This window comes from Sorex fumeus, unplaced genomic scaffold, assembly GCF_029834395.1.
Source record: "Sorex fumeus unplaced genomic scaffold, SorFum_2.1 ptg000072l, whole genome shotgun sequence".
NCBI lineage: Eukaryota > Metazoa > Chordata > Mammalia > Eulipotyphla > Soricidae > Sorex > Sorex fumeus.
The window spans coordinates 23,969,878-23,988,915 of record NW_026606129.1 but is presented as its reverse complement, the minus strand read 5'-3'; the positions used below and the strand labels follow the sequence as shown (position 1 = coordinate 23,988,915).

At 37.1% G+C, this 19,038-nt stretch overlaps 1 protein-coding gene across 1 annotated transcript in view; it reads left to right on the top strand.

Moving 5' to 3' along the window:
• Nucleotides 1-19,038, top strand: part of ZNF385D (zinc finger protein 385D) — a 369,440-nt gene that overhangs the window by 90,686 nt on the left and 259,716 nt on the right. The window contains exon 2 of the mRNA XM_056129228.1: nucleotides 13,487-13,629. Coding sequence (XP_055985203.1) covers nucleotides 13,487-13,629 — 143 coding nt within the window. The remainder of the gene's footprint in view (nucleotides 1-13,486; nucleotides 13,630-19,038) is intronic.

The window sequence follows — 19,038 nt, the reverse complement described above, 5'->3', positions numbered from 1 at the left end:
GCCTAGTTCATTGATGTCTGTCACATATGGTGGAAGGGACAGGACTGTTCTCTGAGTCCTTTTTAATACAGATACAGTGTCATTCTTGTGTCTCATTTTCATGACCCAGTCTCCTCTTTAAGATCCTAGCTCTAAATGCTAACACTTATCCATTGGAGAAGAGATAAAGATATCTATATCATTAAATTATCTGATAGGTAAATCAGCTGATGATGGGTAATAGACACTATATTGTATTATAAATTCAGTAGAGACCAGAAGTAGGAAATTGCTTCTTCAGTAATCTTGAGCCTTATTGATAAATTTCCCTTCGTATATATTAATTTGATTTGACAAAATCAGCTTTTCATGTGTATATTCTTTTAAGTATCACTGAAAAAATGCAATCTTTGAATAAAATGAATGTACATATTTTTGGATTCTGGAAGCAGACTTCTTGGAATAGAAAACATTTTTAAAAAATTAGTGTCGCCACGAACAAATGGCTTAAACTCTTCTTTGCTCCATTTCTTCATCCATAAGATTATGAAAGGATAAAGGGAAATACAACAGTGACAGTGAATATACAGCACAGTAACCCTTTTTAAGGAGCTAAATCTTTTTTCATTTTCATGCTTATGGTACTGAGAGCCTGGCAAGCTACCGAGAGTATTCTATATGCCAGACACAGTAACAACAAAGTCTCCAATGGAGATGTTACTAGGCCCGCTCGAGCAAATCGACGATCAACGGGAGGGCCTTTACCTTTACCTTTACCTATGCTTATGGTTCAAAGGGGAGCTGCTGAGAACTATAGTAAGTTCTGCACAGCTGAGGAGTAAACAGTAAGAATACATAAGCCTATATAGCAGGTTCAGAAAAAATGTCCTCAGGGCAACGTACTGTTTTGGTTTGTTTGTTTGTTTGTTTGTTTTTAGTTTGGTCACAAGAGAGAGAAAGGTGTCAAGGAGGTCCATTATGTAGTATCAACTGATTAGCATGTCCAGTGGGGATTCTGGGATTCTTAGATATCTGAAAAACTCTTAGTTAAATCAGCATGAAAAGAATTAAAAATGTGACCATCACTATGGAAGAATTGTAGTCCTTCCAAGAAGAGCCTCAGACAGATCAGTTTTCACTTCCGTAACCACAAGCAGTCTTTTTTTTCTTAAGAGAGAAGACAAAGCATTACAAAAATTTTGGTTTGGTTGCACATCTAACAATTATATGCACATTTAAAAAGTATGTGCATAAAAGAACGTTAATCAAATTGCAATCTCAAAAAGTTTAAGCTTTTTTTTGACCTTCCAAGCAGTGTCCTGGAGGTCTGGGGCCACTTCTTTTGATACTCGGTTTATCCCTGTGGGTAGTTCAATTCCAGAACTCAACAACAGGATCTGGTGCTACAGTGCTATACCCTACAGCTATACCCTACCCTAGTGCAGTTCTGTAGTGCTATACCTTTTGGCACTCTGGGGGACTCTGGTGCCAGAGATCTAACAGTTCACATACAAATTCCTATTCTGTGTGCTATTTTTCCATCCCAACAGTTGCACTTAATGTGGGTGAAATATTTATTTTTGGAGGACAAAGTCAATAATTGAAGCTGAGTTAGATTATAAACTGATATAAACAGATTGTGGCCTTTCCCCCTTTTGCAATCTACTCCAATAAACTCTCTTATTCTTAGTCTTTTTTTTTTCTAGCTCTTTGAGGAAGCTTCAGGTTTTTAAAATTGAGGTGATTGTCAGTTTAGGCACAGTAAAAGAGAGTCCCCCTAGCTCAGCAGACTGTGATTCCATTTCATTCAGTCTTTTTTTTTTCTCGATCATCTGTCCTTCAAACCACCCATTCTTGAAAAGGAGAAAATGGGTTCACATTTGTTGGCATAATTGTCAGTTGAAACATGCGATTCCAAAAGTGAATTAAATAAGATATTATGGCTTGACTCCATTATTCTTCATACCTCTACCATTTATTTTACCCCTGTCAATAGTATATTTAGTGTTCTACTTTACTTTTCTCCCAAAGATTTCAAAAACATGACTTTCTCCTTTGTCTATTCCTGTTACTCAGAAGGGGTTTATCATTGATTTTCACCACTTAAATTATTGTAACTAAATGTCTCATACAGGTCACCCAAATTCTTCCAGATTGACATCTTCTGCATCCATCTGCAGGAAGCCTTGTTCTCCTTTTTAAAAAGCATCTCTACTATTTGTCTCCAGGCTATCACATTCTCTTCCTTTCTTGCTTGTTTTTCTTTCACTCATCCTCTCTCTTCTTTATTGGGCAAAATAATTTTAAGGCTTATATTTGATCCTAGATCTCTTTGTTTGAATCTATATACCTTTCAAAATTTATGTTATATCAAGAGCTTAAAGATTTTATTCTTTTAGACTTTAACTTCCTTGGGTACTTTTCCATCCTAGAGCTTTACTATCTACATACTCAGGACATTTTAGGGAGATAGATAGTTCGCTAATTTGTATGATTCTTACCTAACACACCAGCATGTCAAAAGAAAACCACCCTAAACCATTTAGACTACGGAATATGTTATTGATGTCTTGGATCACATTTCATGCCTTCACCGAATGACAGTACTTAGAGATGCAACAGATTATAGCACAATTACATCATGTGGAAACAATGGCAAAAACATATTTCTTGGGCTGCCGAAGAACCACGTGTTCAGCTGTATTGGCATGGAAAAGTTCATGAAGCCTCCCTTCAACTGAAAGGCATAGATCATAGAAAAACAAAACTATGTGACAGGAATTTAGCATCATCATTTTTCTGTTTAAAGAGTCTGATGACTAAAGTCTAGATATTATGAACAAAATTGCCCTACAGACAAATGCAACTAGGCAAATGTAAGTGCCTGCATTACCTTGATTTAAACACTGGACTAATAGTGAAGCTGGATGATGACACACTTCCTTGGATGAAATAAAAGCTTTTTGATTGCACTTTAAAGATTATCAAATATTAGTAAATATCCATTTGCCCTGGAACTGACCCCTTTTTGCATCCCTGGTTTAAAGATGAGCCTTCATTTTTTCCAAAGAACTCATTATTCATTAATATTGATTTCAGCAATAAAACATTTTTATTTTAATAAACGGTATTATTCTGGTTGTTTTTAGAATAGCATTATCTTTGAGAATACAGGAAGATTCATAGATTAACGGGAAGGACAAAATTTGCTGATCCTTTCTTGTATGATTTCAGCCTTTCTAGCTTCTGAACATGGCCCTCTTTTGACTCTGGGAGGGTATTTCTGCTCAGTCTCTTCCCTCCTTTCTACAAGGCAGGAACAAAAGCTATCAGAAATCTTATGGGTAAATTACTCTTCACTTGGGATGTTGATTTGTTCATCAATATTTCACTTAACTGGAGATATAAGGTCCAATAGGAATTTCTCTATTTTGTGAAGCACAACCTCTAGCCACATGTGAAGAGTAGCTATTGTTATTCTGAGAATTCTTTTTAAATTTACTTTTTCTTTGGGGTATTTTCCCCCCAGGAGTTTATACCTGATAATGTTCAGGGTTTATTCCTGGATTTGTTGTGCTCATGGATAAATACTGTAGTCTCAACCCACCTTTTAGAACCTTCTAGAATATTTTTAGATGCCCCAAATTGTCTTCAAAACTGTTAAATAAATGAGTTATTCCACATTTTCTTGTCTTTTTGTTTTGTTTTGGGCCCACATGATGGTGCTGGAAGCATAAGTGCTACTCCCAGCTTGGGCTCATACTGGTGGTGCTCAGGGCAGCAATAAATCACCAGTAGTGCTGGGGATTAAATACTGGTAATACTGGTACTCCCTCACGCCGAGTGTCATCTCTAACTTATTCACCTTGAAGATTGAGTTCAGTATTATCAACACATAGATTAAATCAGTACTTCTCTTTTGGTCATAGCATTTGGCGATAGTGGTCGAGAAAAAATGAGTTTTTAGGTGACATTGGAGTATTTAAAGTTCACAACAGAAAACAAATATGTAATTTGGATAAGGGAGAACATGGTTCACTCACACATGTTTCCTTTCAAGGGTCGATGTCCACTCATTGACAGTTGAACTGGACAAATGTTTTTGAATCACTGTTTCCAGAATGGTGCTCCATTTGACTTGACTCATTGTCCCCATTCTCACTTAATTCTTCTCTGTGGTCAGAGATGGGATTAAATGAGACAGCAACCCCCATCCTCTGCAGCTCAGCTCTGCCAACTGATCTTGATGATCAGACATTGCTTTTAATGTTCGAATTAACCAATTCAAAGCAAGTCATTTTAGGCCGATGTGGGCTTGCCCTAAGGGAATTGGATCCACTTTCCAAAACCTAGTAAGAGAATCAGCAATCCAATAGGAGCAGGAAATGAAAGCACTGGAAGGAGCTTTGTTAGCAAGTCATACTGTATTAAAACTTTATCCAAATTAAGTTTCTGCTTTTAGCATTCAGTTGGCAGCACAATAAAACAAAGATGAAAATGAATGGGAGCTTAGTTCTCTGAGGTTATGGAAGTAAGAAGTAAAAAATAATCTCAACAACTGCCATTATAATCACCAACCAGCAACCTTGAGTTTCTGAAAAGCAGTCAGGCTAGGGAGTACAACAGACACACATTTATTTTTCTGATTTTATACTTTGATGTTAATGGATGTAAAGAATGTAATTGCTTTTGAGATATGTTTGATATATTTGTATTTTTCTGGAAACTTTCTAAAATATAGAGCAATGTCAGCCTATCCCCTGGTAGAGACATATTGGTGATAAATGAGAAAATATAGTTATCATTTCCTTTACAAAAAATGTTTATAATTTTTTAAAAATATTATAACTTTCTCTCAATATTTCTGATTTTAATACTTTACATTGTGATCACAGAAAGTTGACTTACTTAATATGACAAAGCTGACTTAAATAGAGTGTTCATTATTGTTATTTTATTTGGTTTTGTTGTTTTAATTTAAAAACCTGGGAATCGCTCAGTGGCAAAAGTGCCAGATATGGGATCCTAAGTTTGTTTTTTAGTGTACTCATATGTTCCAGTCCCGATTATTTTGCTTGTTAGGACCCCTCAAGACTCAATAGAGTAGGTGATTTTTCAGCACACAACCAGGTATGTACAAGCCCCTCAACTAAAGTGTGTAACTGCCAGTGAGTATTACACTTAAAAAGGCTACAGCCACCTTATTGGGGGAGCGAGTTCCCAGGTGATATGTAGGTGAGCACCACAATTACTCCCAGTGAACATCACAACTACTATGATACCCCCAGGGAATATGTATAAGAACAATAGCTAACAGAGTGTGCAGCTCATGGCTAGCACCAGGACTGAGTATATAAGCCACAGTCAAATGTATGATCCCCATCAAAGACAACCAGGTATGTGAGTACCGCAACCAAGTGTGTCTATGACTCACAGACATTGATACAATGATAAGGGGTAGGGAAGAGAGGAAGAAAACAAATTATTAGTATATTGAAAATCATTAAGAATACTCAGGTTCACTTTCATGTTTATTACATTTGTGATCTAGATAGGACATTTATTACCTGAAATCTTAGGCTTTGAGTTTTGAAACTGGGCATTTTATAAAAAGCTAACAAAATTATTTTGCATTTTAAAGGAATTGATGGTAGCACTGACTTCCTCTATGCCAGTTACTCAATAAATTATACAATTTAGCTACATTGTTTGCACTCAGTTTCACCCAGCCCACTTGTCAGTAGCACTAACTCTAAGCAGTTTAAGACTAGGGTTTTGTGCCAAACCAAGTTAATGTCCCAGTCTGTCATTTTATTGAAGTATCAGATCTACCTTTTTGATGTCCACTATCACATAATCCTAGAACATAAGCCTGCTATCACATAATTGTTGACCCTCAGAATCCTTACTGTGCCTTGCATTCTCCTGATGGGTCTAGAAAATTCTAACTGAAATAGTTGGAATTAACTATGATAGTGTTCCTTGAGTATCAAATTAATTGTTTCAGAAGTAACTGCCAAGAACTCAATAGTATGTAAAGTGCTCTGCATGTTTTTCTGTTATGAATATTCTGAGCAGGTCAGGCAGCTAATCATAGCTAACTATTGACATAATATATTTCCATGTAGAAAATTATATGAAAATATTTATATTTAGCATCTAATTTTATATGTTGTGAAATATAGACATGCATGAAAATATAATTACATTGATGGTGAAAGGAAAAGATGCAAGGGGAATGATTTTTCTCATCAGAATATAATATCCAAAGTTCTAAAGCACATATTCTTATGAACATTTAAATGGTGACAACTCCTAATCATTTTGTTATTTGGGGAAGTGATAGCTGAAATAGTTAGGTTAAGTTGTCAGGCAGGATCAGAAAATCTGGGATTGTTTGAACCTGGATGGATCATGTGTGGAAGATTAAGGTTAAAAATGCTGCATCACAAAAAGAATACAATTCTGCCTTTCAAGGATTATTTTTAAAATGTTGACCTGGAGGTAGCAGAGATAGTACATTGAGTAGAACTCTTACCTTGCACATGATTGATCTGGGTTGAATCCCTGGCACCACATCTGGCCTTAGAGTGCTGCCAGGAATGATCCCTGAACATAGAGCTAGGAGTTAGCCCTGAGCACCACCAGATATGGAATTAACTGTGATAGTGATATATACCCCTCAAACAAAATAGCAACAGCAAAAGAACAAAAATCTTCAAAATACTGAATTGTCAATCACCTTCTTATTGGAGAGCTTCTCCTCCTGGGGTCAGAATAAGCCAACAGATGAATACGGACATGTTTTTCATATTACTGCAATTGCAATTGGCTATTTATTTGTATCTTGGGGACCTGACTAGCTCCTCTGGTTTTCATTAAGAAGCAGGTGACATATACCTCAAAAGAACTGGAAAGAATGTTGGTGAAGGTTTGGAACAAACATCTCAAGTACCTTATTGGTGGTACAATAAATTGTTACAGTCTCTATGGATAAAGAATGAACCAAGTTTTCCTTAAAAATTAAAGATGATCACACCATGTGACCCAGCATTACTGCTCTGAGACATTTATTCTAAAAATGTAAAAATCCTACTTTAGCAAGATATTTGTACCCTATGGTAAAGAGCCACATGAATCATAATAGTGAAAATGTGGAATTAATCTGAATGACAATTGCCAGATGATTGGGTAAGGAATCTGGGGTACTAATAGAATACTTCTGCTATTAGAGAAATATGGCGGCCTGGTAAATAATAATGAAAAATCCTCTGGGACTTAATCCAGCCAAGGACAGGAAGGTCTTTGAAGCCATTGTGAAGCAGCTTTCCAGACTCAGAGATTGGGGGCTGGGGGGCGGGGGTGGAGGGAGAGGTTCTGGAGAAGATAGACCCCAGGAAAGAAAGACAAAGGCTAAGAATGGAGTCAAGAATGGATCACCAGAAGTTAAATACTTTTCCCAAGAAAAGTCCTATTAATTTCTATGAATTCTAAGAATTCAGATCTAAGGCAGTTACGAAAAACATCCATGTATAACCTTCCCTACAAAACTACTCTGAGCCCTCTTTCTGCTGTGGAGATGCTAATATATTCTCTCTCTATGTCTTTCTCTCTCTGTGTGTCTCTGTCTCTGTCTCTGTCTCTCTCCTTCTCCCTTTCTCTCTGTCTCTCTCTCTGTCTCTGACTCTGTATCTCTGTCTCTCTGTCTCGCTCTGACTCTCTCTCTCTCTCTCTCTCTCTCTCTCACCTGAGTCCATGGTTTTTTGAGAAATAAAGTGGCAGGGATTATTTCCCATGACAGGATGGAGTGAAAATTAGCTGTGTTCTGAGGAAGACCTCTTGGGGCTGGTGAGACATGAGGTTCGCACTGTGCAGGTACTCAAAGCCGACTGTCATCAGTACTAGATAAGATACTCAAAGCCGAATGTCATCAATACTAGATTTCATCAGACATTCCCCCATTGACCCAGAGGGCAGAGATGAGTGGTAGACTCTTTGACTCTTTCCTACAAGCCGTCTCTTCACTTCTTCCCACTTCAAGCACACATTTATTGTTTCTTAAAATAATATTAGGGTAATAATACAGAACTTACTAATAAGACTGAAAATGACAGTGATTTTATTTGCATTTCTGCAAATCGAATGTGAATTTGGAATAAAAATTATGCAGATAAATATGACTGAAATAGTAACTGTTAGTTGAAGCTCATTATATCCAAAATCATATATAAAGTATCTTATATAATCCTTTTCTTTTTTGCTTGCTGTTTAAGCTTCAGGGATCAAACCTAGTACCTCAAAAGTACAAGCCATATGCTCTGTTATTTAACCACATCTCCAGGCCCTTTTTAAAAGGCTAATATATCATTGGTTTATAATCTATAGGATTTCACCTTTATGTCTGTGTATAACACACACACACACACACATCATGTGTATATATATTCCACTATACCCACCATTAAAGTTCCAGTGATAATCTACTACCAAAGAAACTATCTATCCTCTTTTTCTATCCTCTTCTCCTTTCTCTATAGAAATCTTATCTTTTCATTTAATCTTAGATTTAGTTGTGTTTCTTTGGGTTGATTGTTTAGTTCATTTAAGCTATTCATATTCTACATGAATGAAACCATCCAAGTATTGTCTTTCACTTCCTTGTTTTACTTAGCATAATCACCTCAATAGCCATTAAATTTGTCTCAAAAGGCACAATAGAATTGTATAGACTATGAACAATATGGTACTAAATTCAAGCAGAATTTCATATCCAAAGCACATGAATTTCTGGTTTTTCTATTCCTACCAATGCAGAGGATTTAATACACTTTCCTTAAAAATAACCAGTTTTGGGGCTGGAACAATAGTACAGCAGGTAGGGCTTTTGCCTTGCACACAGCCAATCTGGGTTTGATTCCCAGCTTCCCATATGGTCCCCTGAGCACCACCAGGAGTGTCCTGAGTACAGAGTCAGGAGTCAGCCCTAAGCATCACTGGGTGTGACCCGAAAAGCCAATAAATATTTACCTTAAATAAATAAAATAAAATAAAAAATAACCAGTTTTGAAATCTCCAGGTTTGCACTGAGTCAGGAATGAACAACCTCCCCTATTTCCCTGTGTTTCCCATAACTTTGCAGTCATGCCAAGGAACTGCCTCTGGACTCATATAGACTGATTAACTGCCATAATCCAAAGACTCCTAAATAAATCTCTTGGAGGAGAGCAACACAGAACAATATGCCATAGAGATGCCTCCAGACACCACACCAGGCTGTCTAATCGGGGCAACCTGGAGGGGCCAGGAGTGGAGGCAGGTGGTGCCCTTCCCCACCCCAACAGAGCTCTGGCAGCCAAAAATTCTCCAGAACTAGGTCACCACCATGCTCCGAGCCAATCTCCACAGGCTCAGATGAGCCTCACCCTTGAGCAAATCTGCTGAAATACCTAGGCATGCAGGGCCTGTCATCAAAATCTCCAGGTTTACACGGAGTCAGGAGTGCGTGACCTCCCACTATCTCCCTATGTAACCTAACAATCACTCCCAGGAACTGCCTCTGGCACCTTATAAGCTCATTAATGGCCATGATCCAGAGACTCCCAGATAGCTCTCTCAGAAGAGAGTAACACAGAATAATATGCCAAAGAGATGTTTCCGGACCCCAAAGTCATTATCCAGTTAAAATATTAAAAAATCAAATTAACCTCTATTCCTGGATGCACAGCTAAAAATTTCATATTCCACACCACTGATGTACAAAGAGTAGCACAACACATTTGATAGGGTGTAAAGTAGAAGGCAACCCATCTCGGGGAGAGAAAATATATATATATATATACATATATATGTATATATATATATTTATGCAAAGCTCAACCTTTGACAACATGTTAGTAATGGGTTATATAAGAGCTTAATGACTCCAGGGTGAAATAAAACAATCTTCACACACTTTACTCCAAGGAAAAATTTTGGATTATTTTTAGTGGATTATTCATAACAATAAAAAATAAATTACTTAGGTCCTCCTTTGGGAGAAGGGTTTGGAGGTTGGGTGAAAACACTCAAATACGATTGAGGTTAGGTGTAATGGTTGTGGAACTGGTATTGGAATATTAAATGTAACAGATTATTGTGAAAAATTTTATGAAAATAAAATTTAAAAACGAAGAAGAATTAGTTTTTCCAAAAATTATCAGTTCCATGAATAACACAACATTCTCCATGGTGAGTAATGAAAAAACACGGGCACTCTCTTTGGGCTGGAGCGATAGCACAGCGGTAGGGCGTTTGCCTTACAAGTGGCCAACATGGCCGACCCGAGTTCGATTCCTCCGCCCCTCTCGGAGAGCCCGGCAAGCTACCGAGAGTATTCGATATGCCAAACACAGTAACAACAAAGTCTCCAATGGAGACGTTACTGGGCCTGCTCGAGCAAATCGACGATCAACGGGAGGGCCTTTACCTTTACCTTATATCTATAGTATAATTAAAAATGTATTATTTATTTTGATATGTACCTTTGTCAAGATAATTTTGTAGTAAGTAAAATAAAGAACATATCTATTCACATAGGTATGTTCTGTATGAATGTGTAGAATGATTGTATGGGTCTGTGGACTCTGATGGTGCTGGGGTACCATGTTATCCAGGCAGACGGCTGGGTTCTTGAAAGCAATGCAGCATGGTAATAAATTGTTATTGAGATAATAATATTGTAAAATTGTGCATAAAGTTCAGGTATAACATTATAATTCAACATCTGTATTCTCTAAATAAGAAGTGTTTTCCAGCAATTTTAAACTATATCCCTTCTGTGACCTTGTTTCCTTCTTATGGTTTCCTGTCTTACCATTTGGCCCCATAGTCTCTTTTTTGTGCCCCCCTGCCCTACCATTTGCCCCTCCCCAGCCTCTTTCTGTGATCCTCTATTACCACAATTTGTACCTATGGCCATTTTGGAATATCCTGGGGAACTAAGGGGTCCATATGTCTGCTCCATACAATAATTACCACCAAATGTCTCATTGCCAGTATCTTTCTAGGAAAAAAATAGTGTTATGTGTGCCCCTCATTGTCCTGGAGTTGAAAAATAAGTTTCAACTATCCATTAAGGTCTTTGAATATTCTGAATCATTGGGAAACATTTATGCAAAATAATTACAGAATATGGTCTTGCTAAATTGCAAATCAAATTTCAGCATACTCGTAAGTTTAAGAGTAGAATACTTAGGTTGAAGCAATATAAAAAAACTAAACAGTTTATTGATATATTTTTGTGTTCCTTGCTTGATATGTGGATTCATATCAAATTTCTGAGATTTTTTATATCAAACAAAGTGCTGAATATGTGTGAATACCTTTTTTTATAAAGGATCATATATGTCACAGATAATTTCAAATTATTTGCCAAAGTTCACTAATTTGTAGGGCATGTCACACTACTTATTTCAACCATAATAGATTTTAAAGTTTTCTAAAGGCACACCAAATGAAAATTAATTTTAGTTTTCTGATGTTTTGCAAAAGATTTTAGCAATTATAAATATATAACATAAACCAGCTAAATTTTATGAATGCACTCTTTAAGAAAGAGTGCATTCACTCTTTATACACTCAAAATAATATATACCTGGTGGACAATAAAATAAGTTTAATGGTACACTCAGGTGAATATAGTTGCAATATTTTGCTTTTTTTCTCTGTTTTAGAATCTTCCCTTTATTTCCTTACTTGTTTTATTATATTTTATTATGACATCTCATTCCTACTTCGACAAACTGGCAGGCTCCCGAATGTAACCTGCCCACACGGTAGAGTCTGGCAAACTCCCTGTGTCGTACCCAATATGCCAAATACCAGTAACAATGATGGGTCTCATTCTCCTAAAGAGCCTTGAATATAATCTCAGGGCTAGGATGAAGGAGACGTTACTGGGGCCTGCTCGAGGCAATCGACGAATAACAGGATGATCTGTGATCTGTGATCTGTTTTTCCTACTTTTTACTTTAATTGATTTTTGGATTCAAACTTCCTATTGTTGACCTTGCTATTTTTGAGGAATGTTTCTAGAGAGAGGTGAATAGAATGGGGGAAAATGCTAGTTTTGTTAATTTGCCTCCAGCTGATTTTATGCCTGGAAGCAAGGCAAGCTAATGTTTTTAGTGTATGTCTAATTAAATCCCGTGCTGTTGGTTTCTGTTATGGGTATTAAGTTACATACCTTGTTATCAGATCCTCTGATCCAGCAGAGTTGGGCTAACCTTTGGGGAATCATTTTTAGAATGTTCACTTGGTGTTCAGGTAACTATTTTGAGGGCAGTAAGATGGTCTCTGTGCAGTTGGATAGAGTTGATTTGTAAAGGTAACTCATTTGGGATCTCTGTGAGATTTGTTAAGGTAAGTTATTTGGGGTCAGACTCTGTTTTGTTTCAAAAACAAAATGTCAGGCAAGTAAGAGACATTCACAGGAATTCTCTTTTCTTTTAGGATTCTTTTCTGTGAAGAAGGAAAAATTCCCTCTGCATTTTGTTTTCTTAATGCTTTTTGGATTCTCACCAGCAGGTTTATACAGTCTGTTGCTTGACTCTCAGATTAGAAGAAGGCTGGCATATTTTAACAGTTTCCTAGGATCCAAGCAGCCTTTAATTAACAGCAAATTGATGTTTTGGAATGTTACCAATATTGTGAATACAGGACAAAAGGGAGAGGTGGACTTCTGCTCTTCCAACTTTGCGGTACACTGGAGTCTTAGAATAGGGTCAGAAATGTGTTTTACCTTGCAAATTATTGGTTTTCTGCCCATTTGCAAAAGGGTGCCATTGTTGGCATATTATTTCACAATGTGCCTTCTAAATTCTCCCTACTCATCATTGGGAAGGAGGCAGGTGTGATTAAATGCTCAGAACCATAGAGGTGCTGAACAGCTTTGATATTTCTCCACTTGTTGACAGGTTTCTTGATTTTAATTTTCCAGTTGCCAGGGCAGTCAAATATGGCTGCCTGTATTTGTGGCTAAGTTTCTTTTCCATGCCAAGCTCATGCCACCATGTCTGCCAGAGTTTGGCTTTGGAGGAAAACAGCAGTTTCATGAAATAACAACTTAGACTACATGCGTACTGTGAGCCAAAATTGGTCCGAGAAGGATGGAGATACATTGGGCAGATTTTTCAGTCACGTTATCTTGATTGTAGATGTGTTGATGACTCAATCTTGAGCACTAGGCATGAAAAGAGAGGTCAACTGAGTAGTATGAAGTGTTAGCAATGTTAGCTGCTACTTTAATAACCAGTTAGTTATAATCCAAAGATGAAAATGGAAAGACTATTTGCTCTCCCTGCCTAATGGCAAATATGCTCCTTGCCTAGATCCTAGGTGAGGTCAGTGCACTCTGATGCTTGAGTTTTCCAGTGGTCCTCAAAGCTGAACTTTTAAAGTTCTCGAAGAAAACCTTGGTGTTTTTGTGTGCACTGTGTCCCTGATTGCTCCTTTGCTCTCCTCTCTGCAGGTGGTACATGCCAGAGCCCTGCTCTCCCAGCCCTGGTTCGTCCACCAGCTCCTCCTTTGCAACCATCGCTGGATATTAAACCATTTCTTCCCTTTCCTCTTGACACTGCTGCTGCAGTCAACCTCTTCCCAAATTTTAATGCGGTAAGTCCCATTTCCAAATTTTCCTGACCAGAGCTGGTAAATACCAGAAAACCTAAAGGCCAGGGGTAAGTTGTGTTCACTGTGTATTTTTGTTCTAGGGCTTGTCAGAAATTCAGGAAAAATTTAGTTGTCTACCTTGTTCTATACCATCACCAGAGCCTGGCTCCTTCAAGGGGAAGGAAGAGTGGTTCAGTTTGATTGAGCTGACTCCAAATTCATGTCTCCCATTTAAGGTCTTTCTAGGGAAGATCCATAATTGTATTATTTTTGTAGAATACATCAAATGAAAATGTAATGAGTTTGTTGGGAAAATTCATCTGAATTTAGTTTCAGTTCTGAGAACTTCAATGTGTGTTTCTTACTGGATCCTGTCTTTTAAAATCTGTTATTTTTAAAAATTTAATAGAATTAATTAAGAGGACCCTGGCAATCACAGAACTGATACATTCCACATATAAAATACATTTTCCTCTTTAGCCTAAATCACGGTTCTGGTAGCAAGAATTTCCCATTCCCTTCTCCTCTTCTCCTTCCCCTGTTCTTCCCCACCTTCTCTTTCCCCTTCTCTTTTATTCTCTTCTTCCCCTAGCCTCTTCCCTTCCCTTCCTTTCCCTTCTGTCTCCCCTTCTATTCTCTTTCCTCTCCCCCTTTCACTTCCTTTTCCCGTTTAGCTCCTCCTCCTCTTGTCCTCCATTTCTTTCTCCTCCCTCTTGTCTTCTCTCCCTTCTCCATCCCTCTCCTTTCTTATTTCCTTTTCCTTTCTTTTTATTTTTCTATTCTTAAATTCCCTTTCCTTCTTATTCTGCTCAATTGCTCAGGTTATCCTTCTTCAATCACGTGTGTTTGCTTTATTTTTTTGAGTTGTGTCTACTATAGATTTCTCATATTCATTATCACCCTTTCTGTGTGTGTTAGAAGGGAGAATATTAAAGATAAAAACAGAAACAGGGTAAAAGTATTAGGAACCGGTGACTTTTTTTTTTCCCACATATCATCAGATTCAGCTTTCATCAGTTGCTAAAATGCTGTTCTGAGCTTATCAATGACTGGCTATGTCAGCACCACCAAAGCAAAGAGGATTAAGATAGGAGGTCACTGAATTCTCAAAGATTTAAGTAATACAGATTACTTCTGTAACATCTTGCTCCTAGGAGCAGTTAAAAGCATTCTGAGAGCAATTGCATGCATTTTCTTTCAGAAGGCAGAGGTGGATCTTATTTTCTTTAAAACTCTGTCAGAAGGGCTTTGGCCAGGGAAAAATGGTTTGGTTTTGGGGTTAGTCCTCACCAAAGAGCAAGGGAGAATCACCATAATCTTTGCATTTTGGGGGATGAGGGGTTATTTGAAGAAATCCTATTTTGAAATTGAAGGTGCATAAATAGAGTAGCATAAAGATCAAATTTCTAAATTTGAGGCTTCTAATCCTGGGTGTTTCAGTAATAGCAGAGAGAATATTACTCAGTATCAAATTCCTGATTCTTAAATGACCACAATAAAGTCCCCTGGGCTATTTTTCTCTGAGTTCTTCATCTGCTGTTCTGTTAAGTGGCTTCCTGGCACAGTTCTGCTTCCCAGATACCAAAAATGATCCGTCAAGGTGCTATACCTAACCTCCAAGACCGGTTGGCATCCTGTCACTCAGGTTTCATCTTCGTTTTAGAGCAGACAAGGTAAAATCCTGGAAGGTTGTAGTAGGCTGGGCTTAAATTTTTTTGAAATGTCTTTTGGGAAACATTAAAGGCAAAATGATTAATTTGACAATGAATGAATATTGTTTGAAAACAAAGAGAAGTGTTTTTTGAGTTCTACAACACAGTAGGAATCTGATTTCCTCTTTAAAATTAAAGAAAGAAATGTGAAGATCTCTTCCTTTGAGGTTCTACCAATCAGTCATTTAAGCTCTAACATGGTGGTTGAATTATACTCCAGCTTAACTGGCTAGATTCAAAACTCAGAGCTGATGCTTACTATGGATAAGTCCTTTGGGTAAGTCACAGAGTTCACACATGTCTTTATACATTTCTTCATCTGCAAAATGGGACAAATAATTTATTTCATTAAGAGATTGATAATAAGTTCATCAATAGTCCATATGACCTTCTTATTTTTGAATGTGGAAATTCAATTTCTGATTTCAAAGATATATCTTGATGCTTTTTTCTTCTGTGATAGATTTTACTTTGTTATAGCATTTATCCTGCTTAAACCACAAGGTCATTTGTTTAAAAGACTATTGGTTATATCACATCTTTCTGAGGGTAGAGATTAGAGTGCCCCAAATCAGGTGCTTTGGATGCAGAATTCAGATCTAGAACATTTCATTAAGGAACATCTGAATTCCTTACTCTGTAACAATTATGAATCTCAATCCAGAACTTTAGCGTGTATGCTACATGATGTTTTGTTATTATTTGATTTGATTTCTTGTTCAAAAAATCATCCCAATTTACTGAAGAGAAATCTAATTGAATTCTGTTTCAGAGTACGTGAAGATTTTTTAATGTCATGAGTTATTCATCAGCTGATAGTGGGGCATTTTCTTGGCCATCAAGTTATTTATTCTCATAGACATTCAGGAGATGGCCAGCACTTAGCATGACCACTTAAGTCCTCATCTCTTCACTTATACACAGAAACATCTTGAGGCTGTCAGTCCTATCTGAAAATTACATACAGCTACAACTTACCTGTTCAGAAAAGATAAACCACACAATACCTACCAACCTTTCCCAATCTGATCACTTTGAAATAAAATCCCGGATCATTTTGGGCTCTCTACTATTATATTCCTCATTAAAGGACATGAGTACAGCATGTGTACAGAATCATATATTTGTGATGGGTACAGCAGAATGGTGAATGAAGCTTATGTATATCATAAATAAATTTCTCTGATAATTATCCTTAAATAATAACAAAAATCCTTAAATCATTAGATTTCATTATAAGTCCAGTAAAGCAATGAAAGATCTGTGAAGTATAAGCATAGTTGGGGGAGAAAGAAAACAGATGTAGGGGCTGAGAGCTGATGTGTAGATCTAAACAAGGACATTTAATAAAAGCTTTAGGATCCTTTTGTTACCTAAAATCAAATTTTAAGCAATAGCAAGATTTCCTTTAAGGAATCAAGTAGGGATATTTTAGGAGCTTCCAGACAAGACATTTCTTTGACTTTATCATGTACTGGCCCAACCCTCTAATCTCTCAAGACTCTGGAATTTCAATGCTTAGTGCCATTCTGACCACAGTGATGTTATTTGGTGTTTCATTTCTTTAAGGAAACTAATTGTAGATTACAGGAGTTAATGATCAGGATAGAAATGTTCAAAAGTGCAACAGCTTGATACTGTGAGTCAACTTTGCTAAGCATCTACTGTATGCCAGGGATGCAGATAAAACTTTAATGACCTTCCATGAGATAATTCCATTTGTAAGGGAGAAGTTTAATAATGGAACATTTGTTAATGGAGGTTGTTTCTATAAAGAAATTTGGATAGGACAGAAAATACTCTCAGAGTAAGGAGTAGAATGGTTTATGAGCGTCCTCATGAAGGTTTGGTAAGAAGGACAGAAACTATTCTAAGCATACAAACAGGAAGGGATTTAATATAAGGATTTAAATGCTTACAAAACCTTTAGAGGTTCTGAGCAAACAAAGGTCAGAGAAGGCAGTTGCTGGCTCTTAGTTGTCCACTCTCTTTCAGGGAGTCAGGAAGTTACAGAAATGCAGGACACCCAGTAATCCTAGTTACTTTCATCCAAATCCCTTTAAATATCTTTCTCCAGTGGATTCTAAGCCTGAACACTGTTGGCAGAGATCATGGGGACGTCACCCTCAGGCTTCTAGTACTTGTGAGATAAGTTGGAGAAGACAGAGCTGGTACTCTAGCAGAAGACTTGACATGATGGAGTGGAAAGTTCTCTTAAATCAAAAACTCTTCAACATGCCTGGATTTGTTGCCTGGGGCAAGAGGATACACCCATTGAAGCTCCAGTATCCTGTTCCATAAACTTAAATTGACTAAAATGTTTGCTAGTTTTGCTTCATTTTATTCTTTTTTTCTTTAACCAGGGAGCTGTTGAGCTTCCAAATAATGGGGATTGAAGCTAAGAGTAGACTTGGATGTGGTTTAAAATGAGAGCTCATTACTAAAAACTCCATGACAATGTTCTTCCAAGGTTTCAATTTTCCTTTTTTGTTTTTCATTTAACTAATATATTTTTGATATTCTTATCAGTGGTTATGAGAATAATAAGCTTTTAAAATATCATTGAAATATGTAATTTGTTGAGAATATCTTGATGGCAGCTGAGTGAGGTTTTATAGTTTTTCATAGTTGTATTCATCTTGGCATAAAGGCTATCTGAGTTAACTCACCAATAACTTATGGGATATGAGTTAAACATGCCAGCAACTTGGTAAATATCACATCCTTATCCTAAAGAAAGAATAAGGAGATTTTAGAGGACAAAGAAGCAGAAGGAAATGGAAATAAAGGAGAATAACTTTCTATTTCACCCGGTTAATTTTGATAAACTGTTCCTTTTTAAAATTTTGATTATCACCCATCTATGCCCTGGGCTTACTCCTGGCTTGCATTTGGGGTTCATTCCTGGAGGGCTTGGGGGACCATATGGAGGCTGGGAATCAAATACAGGCTGTCTGCATGCAAGGCAAGCACCTTACCCACCATAGTATCTGTAACATCCAAAAACCAAGTTAACATACAAGTCTGAACTCTTAAGATGTTCTTCTGTCTGTTCTAATTTAATTAAGGTAGAAGGAGCAAGTGACTGGGGGAAAGAGATAGACTCAGAGAGAAAACATGTCACTTTTGTGTTGGTTTTACTATTTCTCAAAAACATCCACTGACCTAAATTGTGTGGGCTTAATTTGGATTCTACTCAGCAAAGTTCAGAGTTTCATCAGTTACGGTACAAGAATGTAGATCTCATGTAATTTATGGCAATGTTGTTTGTATATTCAGGTGTCTATTTTTCACTGGAGAATAATGTTAAAATATAGATTAGAGGGATGGGGTGAGGTTGGTGGGAGGGATGCTGGGACCATTGGTGGTAGAAAATGGGCATTGGTGGAGAGATGGATACTTGATCACTGTATGACTGAAACACAAGCATGAAAGTTTGTAAGCCTGTAACTGTACCTCACGGTGATTCACTAATAAAAAATTTTTAAATTTTTAAAAAGTTAATATATAGATTACAATTCATTAATTTTAAGGTGAAGCACTTAAAATAATAGTTTTATACTCCAACATCCGCTGATCTAAATTGTGTGGGTTTAATTTTGATTCTTCTCAGCAAGTTCAGAGTTTCATCAGTCAGGGAATAAGAATGCAGATCTCATGTAATTTATGGTAATGGTATTTGTATGTTCAGGTGCCTATC